Genomic DNA, 26,760 nt, shown 5'->3' with positions numbered 1-26,760 from the left:
TATAAAGCCAAGTATACAGGCCAAGCGTGGGATTGAGAGCCAATAGAAAGCTACCTAGTGTACCAAATAATATGTAAATATGATCCCCTTCAGGCAAGGGAGAGAGAACATGTGCAAGAGAGAATGAGAGGGAAGACAGGTTGACCAGATGAGAGAACATGAGCCAGAATGGAGAATGGCAATAATAAGGGGGAACTGAAAGAAAGAGAAGTCTTCAGTGAGGGTCAGAAGAATGAGGAAGAGGGACACTCATGAGAGACAGGAATTGGAAACCCAGGTCTACACATGCACTGGTACCCTTATGTGGCCTGAGGGACTTACTGCACCAATAAACAAAGAGGACATGAAGGAAGGAAGGAATTCTTCCTCCTCTATGCTCAAGCAAAATATGGTCTGAAGGGGTCAGTGGTTCTTTCTTCAAACCCTGGAATCCTAAGAAACTTTCAAGGAACCTTGAAGAACTGGCTCATTTTGGTGGCCTCCTCCTTTCTTTTTTGTAGCCCTACCATCCCATGATATCTCTGTTCCCACCTAGCCTCTCAAAAGACCTCACCAAGATTTGGGAAATGACCCAAATTCACATAAATCCTTTTTTCTAAAGAAGATGTAGATTGAAAATTTTTGTTTCTAATCTAGAGAGACAGTCATTGGGGAAGAAAAAAAAAACCTGCATTTATAAAATTTCAAAGTTTCACATATGTTTCAGACTTTTCCTACAATTACACCATATTGCATGCACAGTTTTCCTATTTTACCTTTTGTGATGATTTAAGGGATTTTAAGTTTTCCTTCTCAATTTTCCTTTACCTTTTAAAGGAATTATTTTAGGAAAGATTTATCAAATGTTACATAGTTATACGTGATTCACCAAAGTTATATGTTTTGGAGATTCTTATTTTTACTATTTCTCTTTTTCATACAATTTTATATAATAAGAATTTATGAAACAAGTTAGCACCTGCTTAGTTTTTGTTCCCATTTCTCATCATAAGAATGAAAATATGAAATAGATGCTGTGAAATAGTTTCTATTTTATTCATCATTAAATATTTCCAAAAATATTTGAAGCCAGAGTTTTTTCTTTCCTTCCTTCTATCCATCTATCCTTCCTTTCTTCCTTATTTCCTGTTTTTCTTTTTTTCCCTTCCTTTAAGACCTCAGATGATATCTAGACATATTGTGGTGAATGGTAACTAGATTTATCATGGTGATCATTTTGAAATGTACAGAAATATCAACTCACTATGTTGCGTACCAGGAAAGAATACAGTGTTGTAGGTCAATTATACTTCAAAAACAAACATACAAACAAATGAACTCATAGAAAAAGAAATCAGATTTGTGGTTACCAGAGGTGGAGGTAAGGAAAAGGGAACTGGATGAAGGTAGTCAAAAGTACAAACTTCCAGTTAACAGATATGTGAGTATTAGAGATGTAGTGTACACCATGGTTAATATAATTAACACTGTAGCACATTATATATGAAAGTTGTTAGAGTAAATCTTAAGAGTTCTCATCACAAGGAAAATTTTTTTTCCATTTTTATTGTTGTATCTATATGAGATGATGGATGTTCAGAAAACTTATTGTGGTAATCATTTCATGATGTATGTAAGTCAAATCATAATGCTATACTCAAACTTATATAATGCTGCAGGTCAATTATATCTCAATAAAACTGTAATTTTAAAAAAGAAATGAAGGAAGGAGAAAGAAAGAAGAGACAAAACAAAAAAGGAGAAAGAAAGAAGAGCAAAGACAAAGGACCTCACCTCACAGAATTTAAGAAATAATAATCCTTTTTAGATGGTATGTAATGATTAGTTGATACATGTACATCTTTTACTTTATTTTGTTTATTTGACTATTAGTTTTCTTTTTATTAAAATGGTATTATAAACCCTCCATGATCCCACAATTTACACAAATAACTAAAATATTGTAAATAACATGTATTTATCAATGACTTCTCCCCCATCTCATTGCCAAATATTTCACATGTCTTGTTTTAACATCACAAAATAAAGACCAATTTTATTATATTAGTGTAATTTTGGCTTTTCTATTTTTAACTATTTATGTATTAACCATTTCTTCTTGAAACTCAAATGTCTTTGGGGGATTGTTTGCCTTCTCCCTCAAGTACACTCTACATTAAGCAGATACCAGTAAAGCAATTATCCTTCAATTTAAAATAAATAAATAAAATATATATATGCTATAATAAGAAAACAAAACAAAAAGCAAACACCAGACACTCACTCAAAAAGCAGACACTCATCTCAAAATATGTGAGGCTGACAATAGACTTCTTCACAGAGATTCTTCATATTCCCCTCCAGTCTCAGTACATTACATACAATCTATTGGAGTCACAAGGAAACTTTCTTCAAAAGTATAGGGTGCACACAAGGGTCAGACCTCCACTTCCTGTGGTGTTTTCTAAAGCTATGTTCATATTCTTACCTCAAGAAATCTAAAAGCCTACCCCATGTTTCAATACCCATTCACCTCCCCAACTCAGTAAGTAGCCACCATTCTTTCCTGTTGTTGGATGATTCATCTTGATAAATCAGAGATAACCGAAAACAGGGAATCTCACCCACATACGTCTCCCTCCCAGATAAGTGAAGGGTAAGAAAGAAGATGAGAATGTAAAGAAAGGTAAAGTCACTAGAAACAGGTAGTTGCTTTTTCTGCCTGGGCATCAATTGGGGAAACAGATGACAGGTTTTTAAATCCACAACTTTTCTCATTCATATATTATTATTGTCTTGTCCTTAGCAAAAGAAATAAGCAAATTAATATTTACTGAGCTGTTACTAAGAGTCAGGTATGATACATGAAATTTTATACACTTCATACCTACATGATAATCACTCCTCTACAATTTTGATAATTTCATTTTCTTGCAACTTGTCAGTTTTATAAAAGTTTTAATATTATTGTTTCTCTGACTATAAGACAATGCACTTTTATTTTGAAAAATACAAAAACCTTTTAAAAGCATAAAAAATCAAAGTTACCCATAATCCTAAAATGTTGTCTGTGGCTCTTTATTTGGTATCCAAGAAGGCACAAAATAAAAATACTCTCCTCCTTGGATACATACAGAAATATTTACAGATATGTATGCAAACACCACTTAATACACAAATGGGTTTTTTTGTTTTTCTGTCAACTCAAAGGGCCTGAAAGTAACAACACATTAGCAAGGAGCATAACTCAGTGCCTGACGCTTGTTTCTAATACCTTTCTACACTGGCAACCCACTCCAGTGTTCTTGCCTGGAGAATTCCATGGACAGAGGAGCCTGGCAGGCTACAGTCTATGGGGTCGCAAGAGTTGGACAGGGCTGCATGACTAAGCACTCAGCACCCTACAATAAAAGGAAACAGAGCTACATGAGAACTGACTGATTCCAAGCCTGGGGCAGAGAAAATACAATATGAACCTGAAGCATCTTGTGTGACAGAAAGTCAGGAAGTACTTTTTTCAAAACCCATAATGATGGAGTTACATAAGAGAGACACAGACACCAAAATTATTTATAATTGCCAAGATATGAAAGCAACATAAACATCCAACAACAGATGAATGGATAAAGAAGATGTAGTCTATATATACATATGCAATGGAATACTACTCTACCATAACAAAGAATGGAGTTTTGCCATTTGCAGCAACGTGGATGAACTTGGAGGGCATTATGCTAAGCTAAATAAACCAGACAGACATTTACATGTGGAATCTAAAAAATACTAGTGAATACAACAAAAAAGAAGCAGACTCACAGATATAGAGAACAAACCTGCCGTTACCAACTCAGGGGAGGGGAGAGTCAGTGAGGAATTGGTGCAGGAGACACAAACCACTAAGTGTAAGATAGGCTCAAGGATGTACTGCACAACACAAGGAATATAGCTTATATTTTGTGATAACTATAAACGGAAAATAAACTTTAACACTGTATAAAATTTAGAAAAAAAAAATTTAAAGAAAATCTAGTGCCTTTCCCACACTAAAAATGAACTATCACAAAGAGATATTAAAAAACAATTCTATCAGAAGATTACAATACTTAGAGTAAATCTCACTGAGAGGCAAAAAATTTATACTCTCAAAACTATAAGATATTGATGAAATAAACTGAAGATGAAAAGACGTGTTCATATACTGTAAAGAATTAATATTGTTAAAATGAGTATAATAATCAAGCAATCTACAGATTAAGCACAGTCCCTATCAAACACCAATGGCACTTTTCTGGAACTAGAACAAATAATTCTAAAATTTGTATGGAGATACAAAATACCCCAAAATCAAAGCAATATATTGAGAAAGAAAAACAATGCTGGATGTATTACACTCTCTGATTTCAGCCTGTACTATAAAGCTACATTAATCAAAACAGAACAGTATTGGCATAAAAATAGATACGTGTATCAATAGAACAGAATTAACATTGTTCAGCCACTAAGTCATGTCTGACTCTTTGTGAACCCATGCACTGCATCAAGCATCACTGCATCATGCTTCCCTGAGCAGAATAGGTAACCTAGAAATGGTGCTTTCATGGTCAGATAAATGGAAACCCACTCCAGTATTCTTGCCTGGGAAATTCCATGGACAAAGAAGCCTGACAGGGGGTCACAAGAGTCACACACGATTTAGCAACTAAACCAACTAAGCAAAGCTACCAAAAGGAGGCAAAAACATACATGGGGGAAGGAAACCTCTTCAATAAATAGTGTTGAGAAAACTGGACAGTTGTATGCAAAAGAGTCAAACTCGAATACTTCTTCATATAATACACAAAATAAACTCAAAATGAGTTAAAAACTAAAATGTAAGACCCAAAACCATAAAACTCCTAGAAAAAGATATAGGCAGTTAGGCAGTAGATACTTTGATATCAGTCTGAGCAATACTTTTTTTTGATCCATATCCTCAGGCAAGGTTTAAAAGCAAAAATAAACAAATGAGACTATATCAAACTAAAAAAAGCTTTTAAACAGCAAACGATATCATCAACAAATTGAAAAAATCAGCCTACTGAGTGAGAGAAAAGTGAAAGTAAAAGTCACTCAGTCGTGTCTGATTCTGCGACTCCATGGATTGTATAGTCCATGGAATTCTCCAGGCCAGAATACTGGAGTGGGTAGCCTTTCCCTTCTCCAGAGGATCTTCCCAACCCAGGGATCGAACCCAGGTCTCCCACACTGCAGGCAGATTCTTTACCAGCTGAGTCACAAGGGAAGCCCTGAGTGAGAGAAGATATTTGCAAATGATAGCTCTGATAAGGAGCTGATATCTAAAATATACAAAGGACTTATACAAGTCAACTTCAAAAAATAAAACACTCTTATTATAAAATGGGCTAAGGACCTGAATGGAAATTTTTCCAAAGAAGATATACAGGGGGCCAACAGATAAATGAGAAGATGTTCAACATCACTAATCACCAGGGAAATGCAAACCGAAACCACAATGAGATATCACTTCACACCTGTCAAAACAGCTATTATCAAAAAGCAACAAATACTAAGTACTAGAAATAACATGGAGATAAAGGGAACACTCATGCACTGTTAGTGGGAATATGAATTGGTACAGCCACTGTGGAAAACAGTATAAAGATTCCTCCAAAGTTAAAAATAAGAATACCATATAATTCAGCAATTCTACTTCTGGGTATTTTTCTGAAGAAATCAAAAACACCAATTCAAAAAGATATATGCACCCTTATGTTCATCACAGCACTATTTATAATAGCCAAGATATGTAAGCAAGCTAAGTGTCTATGTATATATAAATGGATAAATAAGATAAATAGATTCCACTTAAACTGGAATATTGTGTGTGTGTGTGTAACTAAAGGTACTCATGAAAGAATTTGAGGAAGATGCAAATAAATGATCAGACATCCCATGTTCATGGATTAGAAAAAACTAATATTGTTAAACGTCCATACTACCCAAATACATCTACACTTTTGATCTCTATCAAAATTCCAAAGGCATCTTTCAAAAGAATAGACTTCTTATGATAAAATTCATATAGAACTATAAAAGATCCTAAGTAGTCAAAGCAATCTTGAGAAAGAAAAATAGTTGAAAGCATCACATTTCCTGATTTCAAGCTATAGTACATAGTTATAGTAATCAAAAGAGTAGCATATTGGCATAAACATAGACACATAGACCAATGGAACAGAATGAAGAGTCAAGAAATAAATTCACACATACAGAGCCAGTTAATCTTTTACAAGGGCCCCAAGAAAACACAATAGGGAAAGGACAGTCTCTTCAATAAATGGTGCTGGGAAAACTAGATATCAACATGCAAAAGAATACACTGGACCCCTATCTTACACCACTCACAAAAACTAACTCAAAAGTGCATTATGGACTTCAGTTCTTTCACTTGGTCTTGCCAATGATTTTTGAGTATGACACCAAAAACACAAACAATATAAACAAAAATAAACAAATGTGACTGCATCAAACTTCAAAGCTTCTGCATGTCAAAGGAAACAATCAACAAAAAAGAAAAGGAAACCTTTAGAATTGAAGAGTACATCTGAAAAACATATATCTGATATACGGCTGATATTCAAAATACATGTCACTTATCCAGCTCAATAACAAAATATATAATAATAATAACCCAATTCTTAAAATGGGCAAAGCACCTGAGCAGACATCTTTCCAAAGACATCCAAATAGCCAACCAGGACATGAAAAGATATTCAACATCACTAATCATCAGGAAAATGCAAATCAAAATCATGAGAGATACAAGCCTTCACTTATATGATTAATAAGCTCTGGGGATCTAATGTACAGCATGGTAACTATAGTTAGTTGCAGGCTCCAGCCCCAGCAGGATCCAGGGGTACCTTCAGGATGAACGGTGTCGGTGAGTGAGAGAGAGACAGAAAGAAAGAGACCAGACTGGAGTGTGCAGCAGGGTCTGGCATTGCTTTATTTTTTACTGTAGCTTTTATACCCTAAGTAATACATTTCTAAGGGGAGGTGAAAGATAAGCATACAAAGTTTAGTTTAACATTACGTCAGTTTTGTCCTCCATGAAACCAGGGTGTTTTCTGCATACTTCTTTGTTCATGAGAGTCTTCTTTCATAGTGGATCTTTGTACATTATCTTCTGGCCTTGGGGCCTATTAACATTTTATGACCTAGGTGAAGGCAAAACTGTTTTCCGTAGTCTATTCTTTATTGTTCTATTTTGCCTTGAGTTTAGCAGAAAACAGAAAAGTTGCAGTCTCATGGTACAGCAGGTTGCAACATAGTAGAAATACAATCCTGTTAAGGCAAATGTCAGCCTTTTTGCAAAAGTTCTCAGCTAAATTTATCTAAAAAGTTTACCACACAAAGACTCTGTGGCTCTGGTAAGGCAGCCTCTGTTTTAGCACTCTTGGTTAAAATTAACAATTATCTTATTGTTTCCACACTAGGGCTAAATTCTTATTTTTATAAATCCTTAACTATATTAACAATAGTTTTTACTGCACAACCTCAGCACAATAACAGCAATCAAACATTGATCCAATAACCACTTTTAGAATAATATTTTTTGTGTTCTCTAATAGGGCTTTCTCACCCCCCAAAAGGCTCTGTGCCTATCAGGGCCTTTTGTGATCAGGTTCTTTATGCTGTTTATGATTAAGGTGTTGTGAGCAGTCATGTGCATTAGTATGCATTTGCCAAACAAGCCAGAGTGCCAGCAAAAGGGTTTTTACTTGAAACATTTCCTTCATCCCTGGCCCCTTTATAGGGAACCAGCGTCCAGGAGATTTATTAATTAGGGTTCTATGTTGGTCTTTATTTAGTGAAAGAGGAGCAGGAGAGCTCTCGGCAGGCAATGCAAAGATCCACAACAGGACGAACAAGGACAACAGCAAGAGGGGGAGGCTAAAGGGTGGGGTAGAGGCCGGGGTCAACCTGGAGGGTCCCTTGTAGCCTGAACAGCCTTGCATTTCAGGTCTTCTCCTCATGACCTTATCATGGGTGGGATCTCCCATAATGGCTCCCTGCAGTCAGTACTTGAAAAATGCTGAGTAGACCTTAAGCATTTTCACCACACATATACACACATGCAAGTAAAGGATAACTATGTGAAATAATTGGAGAAGGCAATGGCAACCCACTCTAGTATTTTTGCCTGGAGAATCCCAGGGACAGAGGAGCCTGGTGGGCTGCTGTCTATGGGGTCACACAGAGTCGGACACAACTGAAGTGACTTAGCAGCAGCAGCATGTGAAGTAATGGATGAGCAATTAACCTGATTGTGGTAACCATTTCACAAAGCATTCATATGTCAAATCACATTGTACATTTTAAATATATAAAACTTTTAAAATTATCATTCAATAAAGCTGAAAAGGAAGGGGAGGGGAATGGATGGAGAAGGGAGGAAAAGAAAAACCACCAGACACACAGGAGTTCTCACCCAAGGATTTCCAAAAAGATTTCAAAGTTAAGACAAAAGGCCAATATCTGAGGGAATCTCTTGTGGTTCTTACAAAGTGTAACTTCCCTAATTAGTTCACATAATTTGGGCTTTAGGCTCTAACTCTAGGGAATAAAGGGCATTGGTCCACCTTTCTTTTAGTTCTCCAACTCAGTCCACCAATAAACTAACTGCTTGAGCTGTACCTGCTTTTCTGAGAGGTTAAAGCTGAGATTCACTCTCTTGCTTCTTAGGTAGTCAACAATATTTATAATCACAGAGGAAACTAAATGAGACACCCTGTAGCTGGGCTTGAGACCATCTGAGAGTGATCTCTCACCAAATTCTACTTACTGAGGACTTGGGAATCTTTTCACTGTGGCCAATGGAGAAATTGATGACAAAGACTTCAGGACTGTCCAGATTTAGGATATTCTGTCTTCCTGTCCTCACTGTGACTCTCAACTGGAAAAATAAGAGTTGTTTTCCTAGAGTTATTTTTATGAAAGTATTGGTTCTTACAACCCCAGTTAAGTTCTGCTACCAGAAAATGGCAATGTTACAAACATCTTGTGTGTCAGGACAATACAGGAGTGTGGTAATATTTTCTATGAGTTTTCTGAAAGTGTTCTCCAAATGTGTTCCAGGCGCTTTACAGTTTTATTAACATCTCTCTCTGACAGACCTTCTCTGTCTGAATCTCTAAGACATTCCTTTACACTTTCTCACTTTACTTTCCACATGATAGAGAGTAAACCTTTGCATTTCAAAACTCCCTAAACTGTATATTTCTTCTTATGTTCTAGTGGGCTTTTGTCCTCAAGTTCTCTAACTAGATAATGAGGAGGTCCTTATTTACTCAGTGAATAATGTTAATCATTGGGAAAGAGGACTCCTTGAATTTTGACAGAAAATACTTGTACCCTAAATTATACCTCCTTTTCCCATGTCCTTAATTCTATAATGTGCACAGAATTCATTTTTCTCTTGTTATTACCGATTCCCAATCTAATCTCTCATCCCTGCTAAAATAATTGAAGAACAGCAGGAGACCTATTTATAAGAATTCTTTCTGGTCACCAGGTCCCTCCTATAAGAACTAAACCATTTCAGCTTCCTCTCCTCACTTAACTGTTCATTAATTCATTTAGTATCTCAACATTTTCTGAATAAGTATACCAAGACAACTATCAGACATCTATTGACCTCATATTCTGATTATTGAGCCTTAACAACTCGTCACATTGGAAAGCATTGATAGTCTCATTAGACCTAAAGTTTTGATACTGGATAACTGTCTCAATGTGCTAGCCTTTCCAAAATTGCTTGATTTTACTTTAGACACATATGTACTTTATTAAAAGCAATCTCTGATGTTGAAACCTCATAGAAAGGAAGATGGTGATTTTTTTATAACGATACTTGAATTCAGGTCTATTATTTTACTTTATACAGGCTTGTAGCTCATTTGGTAAAGATTCAGCCTGCAATACAGGAGACCCTGGTTCCACTCCTGGGTTGGGAAGATCCCCTGGAGAAGAGATAGGCTACCCACTCCAGTATTCTTGGGCTTCCCTGGTGGCTCAACTGGTAGAGAATCTGCCCACAATGCTGGAGACCTTGGTTTGATCCCTGAGTTGGGAAGATCCCCTGGAGAAGGGAACAGCTACCCACTCCAGTATCCATGGGGTTGCAAAGAGTTGGACACAACTAAGAGACTTTCACTTTCATTTTACTTTCCTTAATAGGATCATATATATTGGTTTCTGGGGGGGAGAAAAGTATGGGATGATGAATTTCTGTTTTCTTTTGAGTGTTCAAGGAAAATTGGTATGGTAAACAGTTTGGGGGGGATCCCTTGGTCTTCTCTTCTCTAGCTCTGCCTTCTCAGGAATTATCTCATGACCTCCCTACACTCACATCCATTTTTAGATCTGGAACTACTCACTCAAACTTTGGGCTGAATTGAATTCACTGTGTTTCTTTTTGGAGGTAAGTGAGAAGATCTTGATATTAATAATTTGCCATTTCTTTAAAACTTAACATGTAGATATTGTCCTTCCTTAAAAGAAGGTTAGTAAAGAGTTTTGTGCTTGGGGCCTGGAGTGAAATGGGTCATGAATTTACATAATGTAGCTGTCTCACTGATAAACTGTGGTACTTCCATTTTAGGATAGAAGTTCTCAGGTTTTGGATCCATAATCAAAACTTCTCTAAAATTCTCTGAAGATTCTAGAGTGTTCTCAAGCTAGGACTTGGTCCTTATGGTCAGGTCTATTACAGAGTAAAGAGGGAAGAATTGGACCAGCTTCTATGATGAATTTTTATATTTAATCCCAAATTCTTAAATTTTCACATTCTTGAAAAGGATGACTTTTGTTCACTGTATTATTTTGTTAGTACAAAATCCAGAGAAGTTCTTTACTTTCAAAAGTATTTTACAGACTCAGATAAAACTGACTTTTACAGGTTCTTCATTGATAAATCTTTATTATTTTGGGTCAGCTCCTTGGACAACAGATCACACACTGGACAAAACTCATAGGTGATTCAGATATACATATTCTAAATAAGGGCCCAGAGTTTGGGAGTTATATGAGTCCTTGATAGGCACAGTAACAGGGGTAGGGTAGTATGCAATAGCAAGTTCAAGGACTGGGAAATTCACCTTTTGAGCAGGATCATACCTTTTATTGCAAGTCACAAAAGATACCAAGATTAGATTTGTCTGGTAGCCACCAATGCTAGAGATCCCAGGAATGATTCAGAGCTCAAGAGGTAGATTAGAGTTACTCTAGTAGACAGCAAAGCAGACATAAGAGCCCCAGGAAAGAATGAATCTGAACGTACAACTACATATCAGGGTTCTAGCTGACAATGAGAAAAAAGGCTAGAAGGATTGATCATCTTGAATAATGGAGAATAGTCTCTCAGGTAGGTGCATTCATACAGCAATTTAACAAGATTTACAAAAAAAGAAAATGGTAATAGGATCGTATATATTGGTTATTACCTTAAATGTAAATAGATTAAATGCACCAAGCAAAAGACACAGACTAACTGGGTGAATACAAAAACAATCATACATGCAGACTTGTCTTCGACTGCATGTATAACATAGTACCTTAGAGTGAACAGACTCAAAACTACTTATTAAATAACTGATGAATGGAGGGCTTCCCTGATAGCTCAGTTGGTAAAGAATCCACCTTCAATGCAGGAGACCCTGATTCAATTCCTGGGTTGGGAAGATCCACTGGAGAAGGGAACGGCTACCCATTTCAGTTCTGGCCTGGAGAATTCCATGGACTGTCTAGTCCATGGGGTTGCAAAGAGTCGGACACGACTGAGCGACTTTCACTTTTGATGGGTGGATGGATAGATGAATGGATGTTGCATGTTAGGCAAAGTGTAATGTGATCCCTCTGAAGCAGGAATCTGTATGTGTTGATGATTTCAGAAAGAGCTAAGCTCTCTGTCAGTCTATTATAGCAAAAGGAGATAAGCAATCTACCTCCTCCCTTTCTCTCCTAATTTCAGGCTCCCTTAACTCCCTTAACTCATTTCACAGGTGAGAAATTTAAGCCCCAGTATTATCTAACTTGTCTAGATCCCCACATTGATTCGTTCTTTGAACTACAACTTGAACATCTGGGCTTGGAAATAATTACCAAGAGTTTTTGCTACATAATCTGTCCAGTTTTCTTAATTTTTTGTCCTTATTTAACAATAATTGATTGCAGGTTCATTATATTTTGATCTGTGTGTGTGTGACTATAGGCATAGAAACTAACAGCCCAATTCCGGCCCTGTTATTGTAGAAACTGCACTCTCATTGTAGAGACAAAAATGACACACATATCACTAAGTGATGAAGATTTTAACACAGATGATGGAAAAACTTACAGTGTGTTGATGAACTGTTATACATCAAAGGGAAGCAGACAAGGTTTTAAGTTCCTGGACTAGAAAGAGGTAAATTAGAATCTTGAATTTGCTTATTTATCTTTACTTTCCTCATTTGAAAAACAGGGGTTAATAATTATTTCCACAAAGATTTATGTGAGAAATGAGCAGGAACTGATCAAAGAAGCACTCATGGAACAAGTGCACCACAAAATATATCAGCTTGAACCAAGTCAGAGAAAAAAATGAAGGTTCACAGGATGATCAGAAACAAGCAAAGCTATCTGACCTCAACAGTGGGGCATCAAGAGAATCCATAGGTCATTAATGCTTTGAAATGCAACTAAGGGGTTTGGCCTGTTCTCTAAGTAAGTGGTATAGAAGAAAAGCCTTTGTTTAATAACCAAATGAAGCAGACTTAAATCCTTGCTGTTGAAAGAACTAATCAGTGTGGGGATCTAGACAAGTTAGAAATACTGGGGCTTAAATTTTCTCACCTGTGAAATGAGTTCAATCTCTTCTCTCATCATCAATCATATACACACAAACATAATACATACACACAAACACACACCCCACAGTAGAAAACATGTGAAAGTCACTTGCATAAGATAAACTGCTACCCAAACACAACATGCTATTAATACCATTAATGAGTTAATGAATCAGTTTTAAATAGGGCAGTAAAGACCAGGTAATAAAGGTAATTGGAGATCTGCACCTCTCCTGGATGTTTGTTGGAATCCCTAAAAGATGATGAGGAAAGCTGTGGAAAACAGGGGCTCAGACAAAGGAGATGGTATAATATAGTCATAAGGCAGTTCCCCAGTAGGCCTGTGGAGTGGATGATATCCTTACATTTCATCCTATTGGGAAAAATCTTGTGGAGCAGGTTCAGAGCTCACAGATGGCCCAGCAGAAAGCCAGGGAAAACAACTTCATGGAACCACTGAAGGCAGATATGAGGGCTATGAAAATGAAAATCAGACTAGGCAGGAAGGAACATACAATTGCTTCTTGAACATCACAAGAGTTAGGGGCAGCAACCACCCTCACAGTTGAAAATCTGAGTACTGCAATCTCTGCCTCAAAATCAATGACATTGAGCTATGTCAAAGATATCTCTTGGAAATGTCACATTGCACTTGAAAATAAATGCATTATTTTCAAGTATCTTTTAATATTGGTCTCTAACCTAATTCCACCTTGATAAGAGAATAGACTCTGTATGATTTCAATACCTTTAGATCACCAAATTTTTGCACCGAATATTTTGTCCCTGGATATGTTTCAGTGTCTCCTAGTTTGTAGTCTAGGAGAACTTGAATAGAATTTGTATCCTACTGTTGTGTGAAAATTATGGACTTCCCTGATGGCACAGACAGTAATATTTACTGTCTAATCTGCTTGCAATTCAGGAGTTCTGGGTTTGATCCCCTGGTTGGGGAAAATTGTATAAATCTTAATTATGTTGAATTGGTTCACAGTGCTTTTCAGGTCCACTATATCCTTCTACTTCTCTGTATATTCATTCTATTAGATTTTGAGAGTTTGATATTGAAACTCCAACTAAAAATCTTATCTATTTTAAAAAAATTGTAATATATAGTGAAACTATATGTAACCTTGTTCAGTATTTTCCAGTTCAGTTCAGTTCAGTTGCTCAGTCGTGTCTGACTCTTTGCGACCCCATGAATTGCAGCATGCCAGGCCTCCCTGTCCATCACCAACTCCTGGAGTTTACTCAAACTCATGTCCATCAAGTTGGTGACGTCATACAGCCATTTCATCCTCTGTCGTCCCGTTCTCCTCCTGCCCCCAATCCCTCCCAGCATCAGGGTCTTTTCCAATGAGTCAATTCTTCGCATGAGGTGGCCAAAGTATTGGAGTTTCAGCTTCAGCCTCAGTCCTTCCAATGAACACCCAGGACTGATCTCCTTTAGGATAGACTGGTTAGATCTCCTTGCAGTCCAAGGGACTCTCAAGCGTCTTCCAAGTCTCCTGTAAATGTGTTATCATATTTTCATAATCTAAAAAAATGACATTGATAAAGGGCATACAATGGCAGGAAGCTAAAACAGTTAAATTAGAACTCAAGACTAGCTCTTTTGATGCCACATGTTGTGATCTCTAATCTAACATAAATCTTTTCCTCACACTTAGTTAATTTAAAGATCTGTAAAATGAAAACACAAGTACTATATTTATTTAAAAATATAAGTGGACTGCCATGATTCATACCCATATTGTTCAAGGATCGACTCTGTAACGAAAGAGAAGAGAACACTGCCTTCCAGAAACTGCTGTGGAAAGAAGAAATTTCAGTCCTCTTCCTAATTTTTCTCTAAAGAAGAGTGACCATAAATGACCACAGGGAATCACAGCAGCATTACGGAGTTCATCCTCCTTGGGCTGTCTGCTGACCCCCACATCCAGGCTCTGCTCTTTGTCCTGTTCCTGATGATTTACCTTCTGACTCTTCTGGGAAACCTGCTGATAATACTTGTAATCCATACAGATTCTAACCTTCATACACCCATGTACTTCTTCTTGAGCCATCTCTCCTTCCAAGACCTCTTCTATTCTTCAGTCACTGTACCCAAGATGCTTGAGAACCTCCTGTCTCAGAGGAAAGTCATCTCAGTAGAGGGGTGCATGGCTCAGGTCTTCTTTGTGTTTGCCACTACTGGGATTGAGGCTTGCCTGCTCTCAGTGATGGCCTATGACCGCTATGCTGCCATCTGCCACCCTCTGCTCTACAGACAGGTGATGAGGAAACAGCTCTGTGTGAGGTTGGTGTGGGGCTCCTGGGTCGTGGCCTTTCTGGATGCGCTCATCAACATTCTCCTGGCTTTGGATTTGGACTTCTGTGAGGTTCAAACCATCCACCACTACTCCTGTGAGTTGCCTTCCCTCTTTCCCCTCTCCTGCTCTGATGTCTCCGCCAATGCTGCAGTGCTGCTGTCCTCTGCCCTCCTGCATGCCATTGGGACCTGCCTCCTGATCTTCTTCTCTTACACCCGCATTGTCTCCACCATCCTGAGCATCAGCTCCACCACAGGCAGAAGCAAGGCCTTCTCCACCTGCTCCTCCCACCTCACTGCAGTGATCCTGTTCTATGGCTCAGCTATTCTTCGTTATCTCATGCCAACCTCAGGTTCACCTCTGGAGTTGATCCTCTCCATACAGTACAGTGTAATCACCCCCCTGGTGAATCCTCTCATCTACAGCTTGAAGAACAAAGAGGTGAAAGCAGCTCTGAGAAGAACGATTCTAAAATACTTACAATGTCTCAGATAGCACGGAAGAGATAGACCATGAAGAGAATGCAGAAGAGAACTGCAGCAAGAAATCTAAAGATTGACATTAAGAAGTTCCTGATTTCCTATTGTCACATGTAGCACTGTGCATTGCTGATTCTCCCTTCTTAAAATTATCAAGGTAAAGTGTAGGAGCTATTTTCCTTGCCATGGCTCAGAATCAATCCTACTCAAAGACAGAACATATGTCTGAGAAAAACTTCGGTTTCCTAGATTTAATGATGAGTCTCTTTATGAGTCACATTTTTGAAAATCATTCAAATTAGGATAAACCCTGAAATATTTTTTGTTCTCAATTTTGTGTTTGAATTGATGTGTCTGGGGGGAAGTTTTTTTCTAGGAATAAAAAATCCTGAACCTCTGAAAAAGGAAAAACAAAGACTTGGGCTTTATGGGGTGAAGCACAAGCCCATTGTGGGGTAGTGCCTCCAGAGACAGGCATAAGTAGATAAATATGATCAACAGATGGGAGTTGCAATTCACAAGGTATATGATCAGTGCATGCCCATTCAGTCATGTCCCATTCTCTGCAACCCTATGGACTGTAGCCTGCCAGGTTCCTCTGTCCATGGGATTTTCCAGGCAAGAATGCTGGTGTGGGTTGCCATTTCCTCCTCCAAAGCATCTTCCAGACCCAAGGATCAAACCCCAGTCTCCTGTGTCACCTGAATTGCAGACAGATTCTTTACTGCTGAGCCACCAGGGAAAGTATACTTGTTCTCTATTGCAGCCATAATAAATTATCACAAATTTATCAAATTAAAATAACACCCATTAATACCGTACAGTTCTCTAGGTAAAAAATGTCAGTGGATTCCACTGGGTTCTCTATTTAGCATCTTACAAGGCTGAAATCAAGGTGTTGGCTGGGCTGGGTTCTTGCCTAGAAGCTCCAGGGAAGAATCTGCTTCCAAGTTCATTCAGGTACTTGGAAGAATTCAGTTCCTTGAAACTGTAGGTTTGAGGTCGCCAAATCCTCGCTGCCTGTGGGATAAGGATTGCTTTCAATTTCAGAAGTCTCTTCACTTCTTGCGTGGCAATCTCCATTTTCAAAACAGCCAGCATATATGGAGTACTTCTCATGTGATGAACTGGTCTCCTTTCCTCTCTTCTACACCTGGAGATAACTCTCTGCTTCAAAGAGGCTCCTGGGATGAGATTAGAACCACCTGTATAATCTTGTATTTTAGTTTTCTCATATTTTAAGATCAACTAATCTGGGACTTTAATTACATCTACAAAATCCCTTTGCAGCAGTTTCTAAATTAGTGTTTGATAACCAGAGAGTGAGAACTTTGAGGGGCTATCTTTAGAATTCTTCCTTTCACACCAAGTACACTTACAAATGTGATACTTCTACTACAAAAATACAGCACAAAAGGGATTAAAGTTGTAGTGATGTGGAGAGAAGGAGTGATGAGAGATGTGGAAAGGGAAAGGATTCAATAAGAGCAAATAGTGTTAAAAAACACAGAACAGACTTTTAGACTCTGTGGGAGAAGGCGAGGGTGGGATGTTCTGAGAGAATAGCATTGAAACAAGTATACTATCAAGGGTGAAACAGACCACCAGCCCAGGTTGGATGCATGAGACAAGTGCTCAGGGCTGGTGCACTGGGAAGACCCAGAGGGATGGGATGGAGAGGGAGGTGGGAGGGGGGATTGGGATGGGGAACACATGTAAATCCATGGCTGATTCATGTCAATGTATGGCAAAAACCACTACAATATTGTAAAGTAATTAGCCTCCAACTAATAAAAATAAATGAAAACAAAAATCAGAGAAGGAATCAGTCTAGAGAGGGAGATGATTAAACAACTGTCAAAAGCAGAACTTCTGTCTGTCCTAGAATAAGTATGGATCTAAGAAATTCATTGCATCAATGTTTGGGACTAATAATGAAGAAAAACTTTTGTTCTGGACTTTACAATGAAGCACAAGACAGAAATATGCTCCTACACAAAGCCTGTGGTAACTTCTTTCAAACTAGGGTGAGAGGGCTTAAGAGCATCAGGAATCCTTTCATTCTTTCTCCATGTCTCCCACTTTGTGTCTCTGTGCCCACCCAGGACCCTCAATCTACCTTTGCAATACAGAAGAAACTTTGTATTCCGTTACAAGTTAATCATTAAAGGGATGTTGCCTATAAGCTTAATTATACATAATAGTCCATCTCTAGGAACCCTGCCTCCCAGGTGATGGTGAGCATTAAGCTAAAATACCTTTGTTTAGCTCACAGGAAATATCCTGACCAGACCCACCTGTGAATGACTGCAGGGAAGAATAAATTAACACATCCGCTCAGGAAGCTGACTGGAACAAGGAAATATTTGACTTGACTCCCTCCCCTTGTGGTATAAATGAAGCCTAAATTCTTTTAATAACTCAGGGAAGATGGTTCTTTGAGACACAAGCCCACCATCTTCTTGGTCTGCTGGCTTTCCAAATGAAGTTGTTATTCCTTGTGTCAGCAATTCATCTCTCAATTTATTGGCCTATCATGTGGCAAGGAGTGCGAGCTCAGACTCAGTAACAAATTCTGCATAAGTCCTTTGTCTTTTCACCTAAAAGATACTTGCCTAAAAGCCGTTTTTCCAGTTATCAATTCTTCTTGCGAAACACTTCTTCTACAATTACCAAACTTTAGATTTTCACACAAGGTAAATATGTTTCAGCCCAGTTTAACATTTTGTTTCACTTTCAATCTATGTCCCTGTTTTGGTTCTTTAGGGGAACTTTGGCCAATTTATCTTACTTGTATTGGCATATTTTAACAAGTTTCATCAAACATGCAATATTCATTTGTGATTCACTAAATCTTTTTGAAGTTCCTTATGCTTTGCTATTTTTAACATTTTACTTTATATGAAACAAAATGCCTACTCAATTTTTGTTGCTATGTTTTCACTAAATTTTTCCCACTAATTGAGAGTAAGAATAAAAATATGTCATGGATATTTTAAAACATTTAAAATTTGATACACTTTATTTTTGATTCAAATTATAAGTGATTATTGAATTCAGTTCAGTTGCTCAGTCGTGTCTGACTCTTTGCGACCCCATGAACCGCAGCACGCCAGGCCTCCCTGTCCATCACCAGCACCCAGAGTCCACCCAAACCCATGTCCATTGAGTCAGTATGTCATCCAACCATCCCATCCTCTGTCGTCCCCCTCCTGCCCTCAATCTTTCCCAGCATCAAGGTCTTTTCAAATGAGTCAGCTCTTTGCATTTATATTTTATTAACACTAATTGACATTTTCTGTGTAAATATTTTAATAATAAAATATTAAAATAGATCAACTACCTAAAACTGTAACATAGAAATAATTTTATTTCTACCCTTCCAAATGTGTTCTACAGAAAAAATGTTTTTGTATGCATTCTTTAATATATTTATTATTAACACTATCATTATACCAAGAATGATATCACAAACATTTCCCATTACTTTCAATTTTCAAAAACTTAATTTTCAATTATTATTCAGTGTCATTAAGTATGGGCTTTCCAGGTTGGTGCAGTGGTAAAGAATCCGCCTGCCAATGCAGGAGACACGGATTTGATCCCTGGGTCAGAAAGATCTCCTGGAGTAGGAAATGGCAACCCACTCCAGTATTCTTGCCTGGAAAATCCCATGGACAGAGGAAAATGACAGGCTACAGTCCATAGAGTTGCAAAACAGTCAGACATGACTAAGCACGCACACGCGCATCATTAAGTATACCCCCCAAATCTAATGTGAAGATTCCACTATATTAGACATATTTTCAGCCTTTTACCACAATACCAACTTCTTTATTTCTCATGTTGCTGCAAATTGTATCGAGGGCAGAGCTGTGCTGTGGTAAACAATAGTACATTAACTAATTTTGAGCATGAAGTTTTCTCTCATGTGTGTTTCTCTCTCTTACTTCTGAGTCCAAATAATTGGGTCCAAGGTTATTAACACGGTTAGAGTTCTTGATACTGTTCAATTTAAATAAGGCAAGACTAAAACCCTCTGAGTAGTAAATGCAGCATAGTCATGAATTTTGTTCTCGACTACAGCAAGTGGCAGAAGAAAGGGATTCCAATTATCCTATTCTGCCTTAAGAAATGAATATCAAAGCCTCTTAACTTTCAGAGGCACAATGTCACTCTAAATTTTATTTCCAAGGCAACATACCATGAAGTAAGACAGCCTATTGAAATTATTGCCTTTTGGAAATTAAACATTACATTCATGCATCACAGCAGCAGTGTCTCAAGTTCCACAGCCTTACAATGACACATTTCACATAGAATAGTATTTGCTTTTCTGTAACTAAAAGGTAAGAACCATTATCTGCTTTTCATTTTACTGAGATTTCTCTGACAAGCATCTAGAGGGCCTGGAGCTTTTAAAGGCAAGTTTTGAAATCACTTTAGTTAAAGGCAAAAATGGGATTACTTACAAAATGAATATGAGTCACACAATATTACAATACTGTCACTTGAAGGTAGCACATCTTATATTTGAATCTGCATATATCTCCTATATTTTGCACACATGATTTCCTTTTTCATTATGCACTAGCATTTAAAATCTGTGTTAGAGAGTTTGTAATTCACCTTTGTAGGTTACAAATTATACAACATTTAAAAAACAGTATTGCACCTCCCAGAATATTGGAAATAAAAGCAAAAATAAACAAATGGGACCTAATGAAACTTAAAAGCTTTTGCACAACAAAGGAAACTATAAGCAAGGTGAAAAGACAGCCCTCAGATTGGGAGAAAATAATAGCAAATGAAGAAACAGACAAAGGATTAATCTCAAAAATATACAAGCAACTCCTGCAGCTCAATTCCAGAAAAATAAATGGCCCAATCAAAAAATGGGCCAAAGAACTAAACAGACATTTCTCCAAAGAAGACATACAGATGGCTAACAAACACATGAAAAGATGCTCAACATCACTCATTGTCAGAGAAATGCAAATCAAAACCACAATGAGGTACCATTGCACAGCCAGTCAGGATGGCTGCTATCCAAAAGTCTACAAGCAATAAATGCTGGAGAGGGTGTGGAGAAAAGGGAACCCTCTTACACTGTTGGTGGGAATGCAAACTAGTACAGCCACTATGGAGAACAGTGTGGAGATTTCTTAAAAAAAACTGAAAATAGAACTGCCATATGACCCAGCAATACCACTTCTGGGCATACACACCAAGGAAACCAGATCTGAAAGAGACATGTGCACCCCAGTGTTCATCGCAGCACTGTTTATAATAGCCAGGGCATGGAAGCAACCTAGATGCCCATCAGCAGACAAATGGATAAGGAAGCTGTGGTACATATACACCATGGAATATTACTCAGCCATTAAAAAGAATTCATTTGAATCAGTTCTAATGAGATGGATGAAACTGGAGCCCATTATACAGAGTGAAGTAAGCCAGAAAGATAAGGACCATTATAGTATACTAACACATATATATGGAATTTAGAAAGATGGTAATGATAACCCTATATGCAAAACAGAAAAAGAGACACAGATGTACAGAACAGACTTTTGGACTCTGTGGGAGAAGGCGAGGGTGGGATGTTTCGAGAGAACAGCATCGAAACATGTATATTATCTAGGGTGAAACAGATCACCAGCCCAGGTTGGATGCATGAGACAAGTGCTCAGGCCTGGTGCACTGGGAAGACCCAGAGGGATGGGATGGAGAGGGAGGTGGGAGAGGGGATCAGCATGGGGAACACATGTAAATCCATGGCTGATTCATGTCAATGTATGGCAAAAACCACTACAATATTGTAAAGTAATTAGCCTCCAACTAATAAAAATAAATGAAAAAAAAACAACAGTATTGCTAAATATGAAATGAATCTCTAGTATTACTTCAGTTCAGTTCAGTAGCTCAGTTGTGTCCAAATCTTTGCAACCCCATGACTTCAGCACGCCAGGCCACCCTGTCCATCACCAACTCCCGGAGTTCACTCAAATTTATGTCCATTGAGTTGGTGATGCCATCCAACCATCTCATCCTCTGTCATCCCCTTCTCCTCCCGCCTTCAATCTTTCCCAGCATCAGGGTCTTTTCAAATGAGTCAGTTCTTCGCATCAGGTGGCCAAAGTATTGGAGTTTCAGCTTCAGCATCAGTCCTTCCAATTTATATTCAGGACTGACTTCCTCTAGGATGGACTGGTTGGATCTTCTTGCACCAAGGGATTCTTAAGAGTCTTCTTCAACACCACAGTTCAAAAGCATTAATTCTCTGGCACTCAGCTTTCTTTATAGCCCAACTCTCACATCCATACATGACTACTGGAAAAGCCATAGCCTTGACTAGATGGACCTTTGCTGGCAAAGTAATGTCTTTGCTTTTTAATATGCTGTCTAGGTTGGTCATAACTTTTCTTCTAAGCAGCAAGCATCTTTTAATTTTATGGCTGTAGTCACCATCTACAGTGATTTTGGAGCCCCCAAAAATAAAGTCTGTCACTGTTTCCACTGTTTGCCCATCTATTTGCCATGAAATGATGGAACCACATGCCATGATTTTAGTTTTCTGAATGTTGAGTTTTAAGCCAGCCTTTTCTCTCTCCTCTTTCACTTTCATCAAGAGGTTCTTCAGTTCTTCTTCGCTTTCTGTCATAAGGGTGGTGTCATCTGCATATTATTGATATGGAAGGTTATTGATATTTCTCCCAGCAATCTTGATTCCAGCTTGTGCTTCATCCAGTCCAGCTATTCTCATGATGTACTCTGCATATAAGTTAAATAGGCAGGGTGACAATATACAGCCTTGATGTACTCCTTTCCTGATTTGGAACCAGTCTGTTTTTCCATGTCCAGTTCTAACTGTTGCTTCCTGACCTGCATACAGATTTCTCAAGAGGCAGGTCAGGGAGTCTGGGATTCCCATCTTTTTAAGAATCTTCCACAGTTTGTTGTGATCCACACAGTCAAAGGCTTTGGCATAGTCAATAAAGCAGAAGTAGATGTTTTTCTGGAACTCTCTTGCTTTTTTGATGATCCAACAGGTGTTGGCAATTTGATCTCTGGTTCCTCGGCCTTTTCTAAATCCAACTTTAACATCTGGAAGTTCATGTTTTACATATTGTTGAAGCCTGGCTTGGAGAATTTTGAGCTCTACTTTACTAGCATGTGAGATGAGTGCAATTGTGCAGTAGTTCGAGCATTCTTTGACATTGCCTTTCTTTGGGATTGGAATGAAAACTGACCTTTTCCAGTCCTGTGGCCACTGCTGAGTTTTCCAAATTTGCTGGCATATTGAGTGCAGCACTTTCACAGCATCATCTTTCAGGATTTGAAATAGCTCAACTGGAATTCCATCACCTCCACTAGCTTTGTTCATAGTGATGCTTCCTAAGGCCCACTTGATTTCGCATTCCAGGATGTATGGCTCTAGGTTGAGTGATCATACCATCGTGATTATCTTGGTCGTGAAGATCTTTTTTGCACAGTTCTTCTGAGTATTCTTGCCACCTCTTCTTAATATCTTCTGCTTCTGTTAGGTGCATACTATTTCTGTCCTTTATTGTGCCCATCTTTGCATGAAATATTCCCTTAGTATCTCTAATTTTCTTGAAGAGATGTCTAATGTGCTCTATGTTTTCAGTATACTGCCACTGGTCAAATTCTTTTTGGATGTGCTTTATCATGGAGGACAAATGTTTTGTCGGGAAAATAGATTGAGTACCCTCGTTGTTTATATCCCTACTTCTCCTTGGTTAGCCAATGTAAAATCTACAGCTATGTGAATCAATAGGACTATACTTCTAATGACCAATCAACAGTAACAGATTATAAAGAATTAAGGCAGTTTGATTTGTTCTAAAGAGTTAACTAAGTCTTTCAGCTAATAGGACAGCAGTTTCATTTCATGGAAATTTTGTCCAAATCATGGTGCTTCATTCATACCAGGGATAGTGGAACCTATCCTTCTGTGAAAGTTAGTAAATCATGGGTTACAGTCTCCCATACCACAAAAGCCACACCAACTGTGTGATGACTTTAGGTATGCATCTGTTCCACAAATTAAAAAGGTGCCTCTATAATTTATTATACCTTCTTCCTCAAAGATGCAAGTTTCACCTAGATATACAGTGGTAGAAAATCATACCTGATTCTATGATTTAGGTGGCTGAAAAAGGTGACTGACTCTCCTCTTTATTTGCATGTTCCTGGCTATGGGTTACATAATCAAGATAGGGATGAAAATCTGCAGCCTTTTAAGCAGCCATGGAGGTAAGACCAAAGGTAGTCTGGGTGGAAAAAGGCCCTTCACATTCTGCAAAGTTTCTGAAATGGGGCTTGATTTTGGAGAACAGTGACAGGTGTAAGGGCAAATACAACTTAAAAATAAGAGGCTTATTTTTCCCTGTGAAAATATAGGAGACTTCTCCTCCCACCCTCTTCTTAGAGCATTTACTATGGAAAATTTTAAGTTCTTTCTCTGACTGTAAAATGCACACAAATCTTTTTAAAGTTAAATAAGCTTCTTACCAGCTTTATGATGGAGGAATGTGTTTCTCAAGGACCTGAAAGCCATCTCTCTGAACTACAGTCATCAAGGAAGCAAGTGAATGCAATATGTGCCTCCCTCCAAAATTGTCTTACAGATGTGAGTTTATTTTTCCTTTAGATAAAGCCAATTAGCAAACAGAGTAATTCAATTACCAGGTGTATCTGAGATGAACTATGAGTAGCAAATGGTCTTTAAATTCTCTTACTTGGTGAGTAGTTATCATTTATCTCAAGAACAAGTATGTAACAAATAGTATCTGCTCAGCTATATAAATAAATGAGACTTTCTGTATGATCTCCTAGCAGATTTTCTTTGATGCACGTTACATTCTGGATTAGTAATTATTCAACAGTAAAAGTATTTTCTTTCTCTTCTACCTTTGTGAGGAAGTTTTCTGGATTGGGAGATTTTGTTTTTAATTATATTTCTCCAATACAGGCAAATGAGTTGCCACAGGAAATGGTCAACTGACCAACATGTAAATGTGCTTGAGTACTAGAAATAGTCAGTCTTGCCTGAATTACTGTCCAAAATAATAGCATTTTATAAGAGCCTCAGCAGAAGGTCACATAGGACCATTAGGTGTTCATGACTATTTCTTATTTTACAGTTCACAAAAGCACAATGAAAGTCAATATGTTATCAGAACTTTGAGAATACATGCTCAGGTAAAGCAGATCACTACCTCAAGCATAAAATGCAAAGAAGAGTGTTTCTTTACCTTTTTTTGAAAATAATCTTCATATCCAAGATCATTTTCTCTAAGGTCCACATTCCTCTAGGACATCAAATCTGTATTCAGTAAAATCTGTGTATATGTGTATATAGAAAATATATTTTAGTGAGCTCTAAATCTGTTTTCAATGTTATAACTGTTCAAAATAATAACTGTGCCAAATAATATATTTAAATGACAATTATATTTGTTTTAAAGCTTAGCCTTTTAAAAGAATTTTGTCTAGTATACTGTAAGACAATATTTATAATATGTTGATTTTATATCTTAATTTGTGTACTTTGAAAGACAAATTTATAAGTAGGTGAGAATGTAGCAATTAAAACAAGGGGATTGTGTTGTGACTAGGTTCTTTATTGTCTCTGTCTCTTTTGAATTCTGGTCTTTAGAATTTCTGAAGGTTAAAAGAAGAAAGATTACTAAATAATTCCCTAAATACTGTATGAGTCCATGCATTCTGAAGTCAATCAGTATATTTACACTTATTAGGAGAAAAACTACTTTTTTTCTCTACCCTTTTAAATTCATGACTAGGACTGCTATAACAAGAGGCAGATTAACAGGAGAAAAGCATACAGATTTATTGGTTTTTACGTGACATGGGAGCCTCATGAGGAAATGAAGACATGGAGAAACAGGTAAACCCAAGTGTTTTTTTTTCAGCTATATTAAAATATAATTGACATATAACACTATGCAAATATAAAGTGTACAATGTATTGATTTGATACACATGTATTGCTCTATGATTACTGCCATAGTGTTAGCTAACACCTCCAGTAATGGGGAGATTTGATTAAGGGTAAAAACCTGATTGTATATATGGAAAGACTGAAAAGTCATGGAAAGATGTCACAGGACAAAGGTGAGCTAAGTGTAGTAAACTGGAAGTGGAAGAATGTGTTTAGTAAGGCCAGTTCATTCAGGTTCCTCTGTGTCTTTTCATCTTTGGAGATAAAGATGACCTGTTCCTCCAGGTTGGGTAGGGCACCTCTCATATGAGGGCCTTATGATCTGCTTCAGAGAAAATCAGAAAGTCCCTCCTGCACAAGCCATTTCTCAAATTCTTTTAGCATGAATATTCAATATGGCAGGTGCTATATTTGGGGACAGAGTTCTCATCCTAGGCCATAACTTCAACACAGAAGCTCCAAAAGACCATACCTAATAGAATCACCTGAGGCTCTTACAAATTTCAACTTGTCTAGTTAATGAGTTTCAAATTGGGCAGGCTATGACTTTGGGGAATAACAGGCATTGGCCTAAGTTCTACACCTGAAACTAAGTCAATTATACTTAGATTTTTTTTTTTTTAAGACATTGGTTCTTCCATCTGGGATTCCAGGCTCAGCCAGCCAACTACTGACTGCCTAATCTGTATGTACCCTTCTGAAGGATTATATATGAGAGTCACTCATATCACAAATTCTCATATGGTTGCATTTAGAATCAGAGAGGAAACTAAATAAAGAGAAGTCTACTTGGCTGAACCTGAGTCCCCTAGAGAGACGCTCTTTACACATCTTCTATTGAGGATTTGATAGTCTTCTCCCTGTAATTTGTAGGAGAGAAAGCCAGGACAAATTCAGAGCTCAGAGGATACATGTCTTGAAGCATCTGCCTTTAAGAAGATACTCTGGGGTATCGGTTTTCTGCTCTCAATATGACTTCTAACCAGAAAGAAGAAAGGATGTCTTGCTTTTTCTATAAGTAGGCTACAGAAATACCGATTCCCATAGGCATAGAGGCCATCACAGTCCAGATGACAGCCCACCATGAAAAGACCAGAGCGACAAGAAAT

General features: G+C 37.8%; 1 protein-coding gene across 1 annotated transcript; it reads left to right on the top strand.

Annotated features, from left to right (window-relative positions):
- Positions 1-14,743: 14,743 nt before the first annotated feature.
- Positions 14,744-15,679, top strand: LOC122678081 (olfactory receptor 8S1-like). The gene has a single exon (XM_043878546.1). It carries the CDS (start codon positions 14,744-14,746, stop codon positions 15,677-15,679), a length of 936 nt encoding a protein of 311 aa, XP_043734481.1.
- Positions 15,680-26,760: the final 11,081 nt, after the last annotated feature.

This window comes from Cervus elaphus, chromosome 3 (assembly GCF_910594005.1).
Source record: "Cervus elaphus chromosome 3, mCerEla1.1, whole genome shotgun sequence".
NCBI classification, from domain to species: domain Eukaryota; kingdom Metazoa; phylum Chordata; class Mammalia; order Artiodactyla; family Cervidae; genus Cervus; species Cervus elaphus.
The sequence above is the reverse complement of the archived record's forward strand: the minus strand, read 5'-3'. Positions and strand labels throughout refer to the sequence as shown.

Bases quoted from the DNA above. Each gene is read 5' to 3' on its own strand.
- LOC122678081 (XM_043878546.1), top strand. From the start codon at position 14,744: ATGACCACAGGGAATCACAGCAGCATTACGGAGTTCATCCTCCTTGGG.